Source organism: Equus asinus, chromosome 16, assembly GCF_041296235.1.
Source record: "Equus asinus isolate D_3611 breed Donkey chromosome 16, EquAss-T2T_v2, whole genome shotgun sequence".
Classification (NCBI taxonomy): Eukaryota; Metazoa; Chordata; class Mammalia; order Perissodactyla; family Equidae; genus Equus; species Equus asinus.
Window position 1 is genome coordinate 4,331,134 of NC_091805.1, and position 12,337 is coordinate 4,343,470.

At 47.0% G+C, this 12,337-nt stretch overlaps 1 protein-coding gene across 3 annotated transcripts in view; it reads left to right on the plus strand.

Annotated features, from left to right (window-relative positions):
• The first annotated feature begins 944 nt into the window (after positions 1–944).
• Positions 945–12,337, plus strand: part of DNAJC6 (DnaJ heat shock protein family (Hsp40) member C6) — a 133,889-nt gene continuing 122,496 nt past the window's right edge. Inside the window, exon 1 of one of the 3 annotated variants that reach the window (XM_014852992.3) lies at positions 945–1,085. In XM_014852992.3, the coding sequence (XP_014708478.1) occupies positions 1,061–1,085 (25 nt within the window). In that variant the 5' untranslated portion in view covers positions 945–1,060. Of the gene's footprint in view, positions 1,086–4,254; positions 4,440–12,337 lie in introns of those variants that run through there. The other 2 variants (XM_044748887.2, XM_044748890.2) reach the window with 2 other exon arrangements.

The window sequence follows — 12,337 nt, forward strand, 5'->3', positions numbered from 1 at the left end:
GTTCCAAAGGCACTCGAGACGCCTTCAGGTTATGCAGTTTGGTTTACATTCTGGAACTCTCTGTAAGGGAGGGTAGGTACAGGACCCCTCAGGGATAATAGAAGAGAGACACAGAATTAAGTCATGAAGTTTGAAGGATGTGACCTTCACCAAACATCAAAATCCTTTCCATTTCTCTCTCTTTAAACACCCACACACACACATTTTATTTATTCACTGCAAAAGAAGATGCCATTCTTCTTCATCTGTCATTGTCTCTAAATGGACAGAGTATTAGAATAAACTACCATTTATTGAGCTTATTAGATACTGTACATATAAGAGGAAAACTTATCATCACCCTGTGAGGTAGGTGCTGTTTACTATCTCCATTTTACTGACAGGAAAACTGACACTTGGAGCAGTTGGAAAAGTTGGGTAAGGTCACACACTTACTAAGTGGCACAGCCAGAATTCACACAGCTCTGCCTAGCTGGACACCCTAAGTACTTTCTGTTAGAGCTCTCTCACACACACACACACACGCACCCACGCATGCACACACCCAGGAAAATCTTGTATCCCGTTGATTTTGAGGACTGTCATTTTCATATTTCTGGACTTAGCTTTGTAAACACAATGACATGAATGGAATTCAAGGGTTTTTTCTCCCTTTGTTTTTCTCCTATGCTCAGTAAGCCAGATGTACAAGTGAGTGGGCTTCTTTTGCATTTTTGACATTTCAAAAGAAATTCCAAGTTGCTAATGCTCATGAATGTGCCTCAGGGCCCTGGGGTGTTTCTGCTCAGGTGGAAGATCTTCTCCCAGGCCGCATTCTTTCCCCATGGTCTCCACAGACTGCAGAGAAGTCTCCCCACTGGATCTGCCTGGAGCAAGTTCTGAGCGTGGGAGCCAGAGCCTTCTGGCCTCGTTTCAGCTCTGGGCTGGAGGAGTGCCATGAAATCACATGATGTTTGGACTAAAAGGGTAAGTCCAAGAATGTCTCTCTCAGCCTGCCCTGACCAGTGAGGTCTAAGCAGTGAGCCAGTGGGCCCCTCGAGGAGCTATTTTGATCCACTGGATGTGCAAGGACAATGGAAGAAAAGGTGAGTCTCTACGCCAGGCCCACTGGGGCTACTGACACTTAGCAGTATTCCAAAACCAGCTAGCGAGAGCCAGGACATCTGGAAAGGATGGTGGCAGACTCTAGAATGAAACTTCTAGGTCATTTGGTGAAATCCCCTCCATTAATGGGAGTGGTGGTGGTGACTAAAATAGTCAGCAAAGAGCAGAAGGGACATAACCAATATTTCACAGATGGTTTGGGCAACCAGGACTAGATTTCAGGTGTCCTTTTTCCAAGGGCAGGTAAGAAGGAAAGAGGAAGAGAGGACAACCCTTGTTTAGGGTATCAGATGGTGGCACGTGGCCGCCATTCCTGAGTAGCTTTGTTAATTAGATCACTTCTTCTAAGGGCTTATTTCTTCAGACTTTCTTCTGGATGCCATGGAGAGTGAAGGTTGGTGTACAAGAAAACTCAGCGTATTGCTGACAGAGAGAGAGAGAGAGAGAATACCTCTTGATTTCCACCCTCATCCCACTCTCTCCCACTTCCTTTCTTCGTTTGATATTTCTGTCTTCCTATTCTTCTGGATTAGAGAAAGAATAAAACAGAACATCTGGGTTGTATCCAGGTTTTGGCTACTGCAAATAAAGCTGCTATGAACATCCGTGTATAGTTTTTGTGTGAACATAAATTTTCATTTTTTTGTGGGATAAGTACCCAAGAGTATAATTACTGGGTCTTACGGTAGTTGAGTATTTAACTCTCTAAGAAACTGCCAGACTCTTTTCCACAGTGGCTGTGTCTTTTACATGCCTACCAGCAATGAATGAGAGATCCAGTCTTTCCCTCTGCATCCTTGCCAGCATTTGGTATTTTCACTATTTTTCATTTTAGCCGTTTCATTTTAGTCATGTAGGGATATCTCATTGTAGCTTTAAGTTGTATTTCTTCATGGCTAATGATGCTGAATATCTTTTCATGTGGTTATTTGCTATCTATCTGTATATCATTTTTAGTGAAATAGTTCATGTCTTTCGCACATTTTCTAATCGGATTGCTTGTTTTTTTAACGTTGAGTTTTGAGATGTTAAACATTTGTGGATATGTAGTTCGTTGCATAAGTGTTTGTGCCCAGTCTGTAGCCTGTCCTTTCAGCTTCTTAGCAGGGTCTTTCACAGAGCAAAAGTATTTGATTGTGATAAGGTCCAACTTATCAGTTTTTCCACTCAAGGATCATGTTTTTGGTGACAAGTCTAAAAACTCTTTGCATAGCTCCAGATCCTAGAAGATTTCATCCTATTTTTTTTCCTAAAAGTTTTCTAGTTTTACACTTTACATTTAATTTCTGCAATCCATTTTGACCTGACTTTTATATAAGGTGTGGATCGAGGCTTGCTTTTTTTTGTCAATGGATGTCCAATTATTCTAGCATCATTTGTTGAAAAAGCTATCTTTCCTCCATTGGATTGCTTTTACACCTTTGTCAAAATCAGTTGGGCATGTTGATGTGGGTCTGTCTCTGGTTCTTTATTCTGTCTCATTGATCTACGGTCTAGCCCTCTGCCAATACCACACTATTTTGATGATTACAGCTTTATAATACACCTTAATATCAGGTAGAGGATTCCTTCCACATTATTTTCTTTTTTTATGGAACTTAAATGTTTTTTATCTTTTTACATGGGGATAAATTTCAAACTTACAGAAAAGTTGCAAGAACAAGGAGAGTACACAACATGCCCATATGCTCTTTCTCCAGATTCACCTACCATTACATTTTGCTGCATTTGGTTTATCATTTGCTCCCCGCTAAACACACATACACAGACACACATATGTGAAACTTCTTTCTAAACCATTTGAAGGTAAGTTAAACTCATCATGGCTTTTATTCCTAATTAGTGTGGATTTTTGAAAAATATGAATATTTTCTTACATAACCACTGTGTAGTCAACTCCAGTAAATTTATCATTGATAAACACTTATCTAATCTACAATCTATATTTCATTTTTTTTTGAAAATTGACCCACTAATGTCCTTTAGAGTCTTTTTTAAAAACTCCCACTCAGGGTCCAGGCTAGACTCAGGTATTAGTTGCCGTGTCTCGAGTCTCCTTCAATCCAGAACATGGTCACAGCTTTTCTTCATCTGCTATGACACTGACACTTTGAACAATACCGCACCAGCCCCTCTTTAATAGTAAAGTCCTCATTTGGGGTTTATCTTACATTTCCCCCCGATTAGATTCAGGTTGTGCATTCTCCGCCAGAATATCACAAAGATGTCACATCTTTCTCCGTGGAGCACATCTGCGGGAACTCGATTTTCCTCTGCCTCCACTGTTGATTTTAATTTTGATCGCCTGGTGAAGCTCCTGTATGATATTCGATAATGTTTGGGCCTACAAAAACGGCAATTTCATGATTCAACTTAACATATAAGCTTTATTAAGGTTTTATATGTGTAACCTGACCTCTCTGATGCTGTTTCCCCCGTCTGTTAAGCATGGATGTTAATAATTTCTCTCCCATGAGTATCACTGGGAGAGGAAAAATAAGGTAATGTGTGTAAAATCCGGCCCACGGAAGGCACTCCATAAATATTAGCCATTCTTAACGGCAGCCAGGCAGCGTGAAAGGATCTTGGTTTTGACCTTCTTCCCAGACTCTCCCAGTTATAACCAAAATCACGACAGAGACAAAGTGGCAGGAGCGGGCGCAGCCTCACCTCGGCCATTTCAGTTTCCTCATCTGGAAAATGGGAAGATGCCTCCCACAGCACGGGGCTGCCGTGAGGTTGGATGGCACGTGTGTGAAAGCGCCTGGACGCAGAACAGGTTCTCGAAAAATCATGCATGGTCCATAATCTGTTGTATGAGGAAAACAGGACTATCTGTCACACTTAAAAGAATTCTACCTCTGAGGCAGTAGCAAGGTATGAAAAAGAGAGTGAGAGCTCAGGCCTGGGGAACCGCCACCGTTTAGCCGCTGTGTGATCTCTGGGCAAACCCTTCGCCTGTCGGAGCTTCACCTGCACGATCTGTGTCTGGGGGTAAAACCAGCGCACGTCCCGCGGCGCTCGCGTGCCCCGGCGGCACCTCGCCGCGCCCGGCATCCCTCGGCCTCTCCGGAGCGCGGAGGCACCGGCGCGGCCCCCGCGCACCCGGCCCCGCCCGGCCGCAGGCTCCTCCCCGGCGGCGCGTGCCCCGGGGCGCACGGGGCGGACGCGCGGCGGCCGGCGGCGGCGACCTCGGGCGGCGGGGGCGGGCGCGGGCGCACCGATGGGAGCAACTGAGAAGGGCGGCAGGAAGAGCCGGCGGCTGTTCTCGCTGCGGCCGTGGAAGGCGAGCCGGCGGCTGTGGCGGACGCGCTCGGGGCCCCCGGCGGCGCAGGGTGAGTGCGGGCGCGGGCTCGGGCGGCGCTGGCCGCCTCTCGGGCCGCCTTCTCGGCCCGGGGGCCCGCGGCCGGGGTGGGGGGTGGTGGGTAAAGGGGCGCCGCCTGGATGTCCGGCGGCCGGGGCGACTCTCCGCCGCGGCCGGTCCCCGAGCTCCCCCGGGGCGCGCGCCGACGCGCAGGGCCGGTCTCCCCCGTGCCCCCTCGGCTCCTTAAGCATCTCCGGTTGGCCTAGGTGTTCGCAGCTGGTTTCCTTCAAGCCCCTGTCTTGTCGTTTGGCCTTGCCCGCAAGGAATCCGGGGTGCCCCGGGGACGCAGTCGTCCTCCGGTTTGTACCCCCAGCACCTGCCCGGCGCCTGCAATGCAGTACCCGTTGGGGGCATTAATCCGGACCCGGGGCTGCCTCCAGGGCCTCCGCGGCAGGACCCACCCCCTTTCCCACCTGTCTGCGTGACTCCCTGTTATCTGGTGAGCTCTAGGCACGATCAAGTACTTTCCAAACACCTTCCTCCCTGGCCTCCGCAGGGCCTTCGCTCACCCTTCTTATTCAGTCACGGACTCCCTCCGTTCGTTCATTCATTCCTCAATTTTTATCAGCTCCGCCTGCGTGCCAGGCCCTGGAGTGAACGAGATAGGCGAGGCCCCAGCTCGTGGAACTGCTTGCAGAGGGAGAAACAGGCATTGCACATGTAAAACAGGTGGAAATCCCTGCTACAGATTGCTGTGTGTGCTTGGAAGGAATCAGATAGTCTCCCGGGAGAGGAGACCGGGCAGAGGGCCCTGGCTTCTGTGGGGTGGACAGGGAAGGCCTCTGAGGCCGAGCAGTGGAAGCTGAGACCCAAAGCCCGATGAGGAGTCACTCCAGCCTGGAGCCAAGGGAGAGCGATCCTGCAGAGGGAACAAGTGGCGAGGCTCCCGGGTGCCGAGCTTACAGGGGGAAGGGGAGGGCACATGGGGAGGCCATGACGGGCGTTTGGGTTTTATTCTAAGGGATCTGGGAAGCCGCTAAAGTGTTCTAAGCGGTGATGTGACAGGATCTGCCGGCTCACTGCCTTCCCTGGGTCTGCAGTGGCCGAGCCTTTCTCTCTCAGCCTGGCCACTTCCTGCCCATCCATCGAGACTAGCACAGACACGTCTCCTCTGTGGAGCCTTTCCTGGGGTGCCTGCCACCTGTAACCCCTCTTTTAGTATTTCCTCCTCCGTCAGGCATTTGTTGCTGTCCATCTGGTATTACAGATTCCAGGTGGGCAGGTTCTCATCCACTTCAGGTTTGCATCCCCCGCCAGGCTAAGTCCGGGCTTGGTACTTTGTAGATACCTGTTTGCTTGTGTGTGTAAGTGTGAGCAAGTGTGTGTGGATGTATGAGTATGTATGTGAGTGTGTGTGAGGGTGAGTGTGTGTGTGTCCTGTCTCATCCTTTTCATCAGTTTCCATCATCTGAGGATTCTTTTTCTGAGAGCCTGAGATGCCTTGATTTCTAAAATGGCCGACCTGATCCAGGGCAGAAGCCAGATTGCACCAGGGCCCTGTCACTGAAGCCGTTGTCGCCCTCCCACCCTGGCATTGTTTTGAGGATTGAATGGATTAATGAGTTAACAATTGTAAAGTGCTGGCACATGGTAAGCATTCTAAAAATAAATTTGACAAAGAGCAGCAGTAATTATCTTTCAAATATTTGTTTATTGTGTAGAAACAAGCTTTGCTATTGTTGGTAGTTAGGGAGAGTCTGTGGCTTGGCATTGTCATCTTGCTGGCTTTCAAAGGATGTGTTATTACTTTTTGTCAACGCGCCAATTAAATTCCTTCCCCACTGGCATTAAGAACTGTTGCTGAAATTTAGTAGGGCTGCAGGCTGCACACACCTTTTCTTGAGCTTGCCTGAGTAGTTGAATAGATTGGGAATTGCAACAAGTATTCCTTGAGTGATAATTATATGCATAGTGTCATTCCCGGCGTTCTGTGAATGTTTACAAAAGAGGAATAAATGAATATTGCCACTGTAGTAAATTGGGTTAGAATAAGTTTCCTAGTTTTATAGTTTTTAAAACCAGGTCTGTACTGCGTATACAGCCATCCGCTCCTCTCTTCTCTGTTCCTGTCCTAGAGTTCACCGGTGGCTTCCTGGGGCCCATTGCCATGCCACACTTCTCTTTTCTTAGATAGGATCTTGACTGCTCTCTCTATTTCTCTACTTCCTCTTCCCTCATACAACCTGGGGACTAGGCCATCATAATGTCTTATGTTATATGATACTCTACAATTTATAGAATAGGTCAACTATGAGGTCTTGACAATGTCCTGGAAGGAGGGAGGGTGGATGGTATTTATTTTCCCCATTTTAGAGATGAGGAAGGTGGAGCAAGAGACAGTGACTTTGCAGGAGGTCTTATGACTGGTGAGTGGCAAGTTCAGGCCTCAGTACCCATACAGCATCCTTTCTGCCACATCTCCCTGCACAAAGTAAACATACTCCGATATCTGTACTCTTGGAGGGGGGAAGTAAAGTTCATAAATATCATGCAATGACAGAAATCCATATGCCAATTATGTCTGATGTTTTTAAAGGTGGCCTGAATGTCTCATGATGATGCCAGCATCACTTTGAGCATCTCGAGTCCTATGCTTCGGCGTCAGACAGACTATGACTTGAATCTGTCACTAATAAGCTCTGTGGTCTTGGGCAGGGTGCCAGATCTTTCTAAAACTCAGTTATATATCATTTGTAAAACAGGGATGATAATTCCAATGTCATAATGTTACTGTGATGATTAAATGAATTAATGTATATAAAGTGCCGGGTACATAGTGGCTCACAAGATGGTGGTGGTTATTATTAATATTTGTCCAGATCTTCCACCATATGATCACATCCCAAATATGGTTACGTGTGGGGCCAGAATGTTCAATGAGCTGTGGGAAAAAAACCATGGTGGGAAGCTCCTTCGGCGCAGCTTCACTTCTGCATCAACCAGAAGGTCTTCCACACCACCATCCTTCTTTGTCCCACCCTTTTTTTATCAGGAGGTGGCAGGTGAGACGTAGCATAGCTTCTGGGGACTCCTGGCATCTTTTCAGCCTGACACTGAGTCCTGAACATGGCAGACATTCAATGAATGTATTTGTCTATACCTTATATGCAATAAAATGCATTTATATTATGTATCTCTCTCTAAAGACAATGCTTCTGAAATTTATAGTCTGAACACTTGTGGCTATAGGTATAGGATAAATACCTAAAAGGATAATTACTGGATTAAAAAGTATATGCTTGTTTAATTTTGAGAGAGATTACCGAGTTGACTTCCATACATTTGTGCTAACTCGTTCCTACCAGCAGTGTGTGGGGTTCCTGATTCCTTCCTTCCTAGCTGGTACTGCGTACCATCGGACTTTTTAATACTGCCAGTTTGATGGATGTGAAATGATACTGCATGGTTGTGTTATATTGAATTTCCTTGACAAATAATGAAGCTGAAGATCTTTTCACATGAATATTGGCCATGTGTGAATAAGATCTATTCATATCTTTTCCTATTTTTTTTCCTCTGGTGGTTTGTCTTTTTCTTATCCATTTATAAGAGTTCTTTAAATATTCTGGATACTAATCATTTGAAGGCTTATATGTCCAAACAGCTTTCAAAAACATACCTAACCATCAAGCTGTTCTAAGTGAGAATATGAACAAGCTGTGCCCAGTGGCTATTAGCCCCAAATGCTTCCATCCTTTCCGGAGAACTGTATTTTAGTCAAATATTAAAGCTTTTAGGTTATAGAAAAGGGAGTGAACAGATGGTAGATGTGTTTTGTGAGCAGTAGACTTCCCTAGGCCTGGAAATGATGGTGGAAAACTGGCCCTGAGTTCCTCCCACCAGGAATTACCTCCGCCAAACCCCGGTGGGACTACGAGCTCTTTCCTGAGCTGCCATGTCCCCTGGGAAGATACGGATTGGAACCAGAGCCAGTCTCCGCCAGCAGATAGTGCTTTCCGGGACAAGATACTTGGAGAAGAGGACAGAACACTTGTCAGGCGATCTGTGGTTTAGTCCCTCACTGCCATTTTCCAGCCTAGGCCCCTAAAAACAAATCCCATTGAGTGGAGATAATGATCACTACCTAGGGTTAGTGGAAGGATCCAGTGAATCATAGACATGAAGGGACTGTGTAATTACACTGGGTATTTGCTAGGCCCTGGGAAGTAAGCAGCACTTTGCCAGAGTGGGAAAACCTCACTGACCCACGGTGTTTAGGCCCTGCCCCTTCTCCCGCCTCCTGTTGTGCATACAGGTGCATGACTGTAGAGCAGTAGTTCTCTGAGTGTGGTCTCTGGACCAGCAGCATCAGCATCACTGCAACTTGTCAGAAATGCAACAAGTTGCTGGACCCCACCTCAGCGCTGCCTAATCAGAACCTCCGAAGGGGGGCCCAGTAGTCTGCGTTTTAACAAGCCCCACAGGAATCCTGACCTTTGCTAAAGTCTTAGAACCGCTGGTCTAGTGGGTTGAGAAAGGGCTTTAAAGTCAGCAAATTTGGGTTTTAAATCTTCACTCTCCCATTTGCCAGCTTGTGACATGAGCCAGTTACTGGAGCGCTCTTGAGCTTGTGAGCACTCATCAATAAAAGGAAGAGGGTATCACTTCCGTCACGGGCTTGTTGTAAGCGGTAAAGGACAGGAAGTATCCTGGCTCTGCTACTTTGTAGCTGTGTGTCCTTCGGCAGTCACCTCGCCTCTTTCTGCCTCATCTAAAAAAACGGATGGGCAGGACTTATGTACGCATTGCTTGCTGGGTGCCAGTCACTGTCCTAAACCTGTGCATATTTTTATTTCATTTAATTCTTACAATAAACCTGTTTTACAATCTCTATTTCACAAATGAGGAAACCGAAGCACAGAGAGGCTAAGTAACGTTTCCAATGTTACACAGCTAGGAAGCTGGGATTCAAACCCAGGCAGGGTGGTGTGAAAGTCCCTGCTTTAAAGACAATGCTTGGCAAGTAGTAGGTTCTCAATAAACTTGTGGTGATGACAATGAGAAGGTTCCCTGGCACACAGTAGGTACTCCATGTTAATTCTCTTCCCCTTGCTTTGTGGCCTGGCTTCGTGGGAGCCCACCCAGCTTTTCTTACAATCATGCTGCTCTCCTCTGCCGTGACGCTGATCACACACCCCCACCCTTGGTTGGCAGTTTTTCTCTCCATTTCACCTCTTTTGTGGCCACTGGATGCTCTGAGCAGACCAGACAGAGGCGTGGCTGGTGGAGGAAGTTGGTGGTGCAGGTGAAGCCCCCCTCCCGTCACCCACCCTGGCATGTTTTGGGAATGGCTGACTAAGCCAGAAGAGGGTCCGGACAAGTCATGGAAAGGTTGTTAGGTCTGCCTAATTTGAGACGTATCCTCCAAGTCCCTTTTGCCCTCAGATTTCCAAAAGAATGTAAAAACTTTTTTTGCTCAGTTTTTTCCCCAGAGGAAAATTTGCAGCTGGGAAGTTTAACCCACAATGTTCCGGCAGCATTTTTTTCTTTCATTTTTGTTTTGCTAGGACAATAAAAAGCCTTATTCTCTTTCAATTCAGGGTCCCACTCATTTTTCTTGAAAATGCTCTTTGGTTTTGCTCTCAAGATGGCCTCCCTTGCTGGGCATGACTCACTGGTCTAATGACTCAGAAGTGGCATCTAACAAGACAAAGACTGTGCAGAGCTGTGAAGGGACTTCGGGGCCAGGGGAGCCTGCCTGAAGCTTTCCCTAAACCCACTTATTGAGATGCAGCATCATTTCCGTCAATAGGTGTTCATAATGGTCCTTGGTACCAGTTTATTTGAAGCATGGAGTCTGCCAGAGACACTGCCTTGTTCTGGAACGCTCCGAAGCTTGAGTCCATCCTTGTCCCTCAACTGGGTGTGGCCATGAGGTTTACTGTGGGGCAAGACAAGGCTTCTGAGAATTCATCTGGCCCTGCTTGGCATGGCCACGGAATCAGGAGGGCTAAACCTTCTGTGAAAATTGTGTCAGGAGGAAAAGTAAAGGCTCTGTTTATTGGAAGAGGTCTTCAAACCTCTTTTAACTTAATTTTTAAAACTATCAATAAAGGATAGATAGAGAGATGAACAGATATGCAATAAAGCAAATATAGCAAAACATACTTGAAGATGGAGTTCACCCTGCAATTTTCCCAACCTTTTTTAGGTTTGAAACTTTTCAAAATACAATGTTGGGTGAAATGCAGGTACTCCTAGAAATGACAACACTCTCAGAAAAAAAATTGCTTCCTTTTTAATATTAATGGCTGCCCTTCTCCCAGTTCCCTCTCCTCCCAGCCTCAGCCTTTTTCTTGGGAAGCCTGCTGGATTAAAGGGGCCTGGAGCGAGGCCCCAGGGCTGAGCTACTCCTTAATGCCATGGGCTTTATATTCTTCCTGATGTGTAATTCTCAGAGTAGCCCTGCAAGCTAGTTATTATTTTCCATGTTTTATGAGGAAACTGAGGCCCAGAGGGGTACCCTTGGTGGGGTCACAAGGTGATAATGTCAGCCTCACAGTATTTACGGAGCCCTTGCTTTATGCGTCAGGCTTTGTTCCCTGCACTTTACGTGTATTAACTCCTTGAGCCTCACCCCTCCCTAGGAGGTGGGTACCATTATCATCTTCATCGCACAGATCAGGAAATGGAGGCTTAGAGAGGTGCAGGAACCTGTCCCAGCTTGTTCTAGGGGCCAGGAGCTGGCAGAGCCCATGTCTGAACCCAGTCTCTCCTGCTTTAGAGCGCCTGGCCTACTACTCAGACCCAGGCCTCCGCACTCCTCTGCCTAGTGCAGGAAATTGCTGTGCCTCTGGAGACTTCTTGCCCTGAGACCACGAGCTCCTTGAGGACAGAGAATGTCTTGTTCAGCACTGTGTCATTCCCAGTGTTCAGAGCAGTGCCTGGCACGATGAATGTTGATTGAATGCAAGAGCATGGGTGGTGGGCTTCTCACCTGCTCCTTTCTGCCTCAGCCTCTCAGTCTCTCAAGGGGCTCCTGCTGGGCACATGTTGGCTGCCCTGGACTTGATCCTTGGGGATAGAGATGCCTGTTTCTTTGATGTGGGTTATGGGCCAATTTGGCTCGTTTGGTGGCCAGCGAGGAGTTCCACTGAAGGCAGACTTTCCTCATTGGTCTTAAATTGTCAAAGAAGAGCGTAAAGGTGTGATCCACTGCTAAGGAAAGACGGGAACGGAAAACAGATACTTAAAATTTCCCAAAACCTTCAGGGAGTCTTTAAATTATGGCAGCTAGAAATCAACTCCAGGACCCCTAGTAGCCATGACAGCTTCCACTCTGTGGCTGTATTGGACTCTCGGGCTGCAGTAATAAGCAGGTGAACACTAGCAATTAGTTCTCGTAAATGTGCCCAAGCATGTTGATAGTTACATCTTAGATTTAGGTAGCACTTCGTTTATAAAATACCACATCTATTCTCCCTCTGGATCTTCTGAACAGCCTGGGACACACACAGGGCAGGTACGATTAGCCCCACTTTCCGGATGAGGAGACTGGTTGCAGGGAGGGCCAGTCACCTAGCCTGCGGCACTCGAACAATGCTGGTGGAGACAGGTCTTCCGCCTTCCTGTCTCAGCTCCTGCTCCAGCAAGTTTTCCATGTCAATGTTGTGTTTAACCCTGCAGTTTCTGGAGATGAGAGTAACAGGTAGGTATATTTCTTTCTGTTGCTCTTCCCCCAACTTAATGAGGTCCTGGATTGGATCAGTTACTCTTTCTGGATGTCAGTTTACCAACCTGTATAATGGGGAGTAAACAGCACCCATCCAAGTGCACTTGGAGCAGAGGACGTTGTGAGAGTGCAGAACTTAAAAAACAGTTCTGAGTGAAGATGTTTGAAAGGGACTGTGATGACCTGTTTTCCATAAA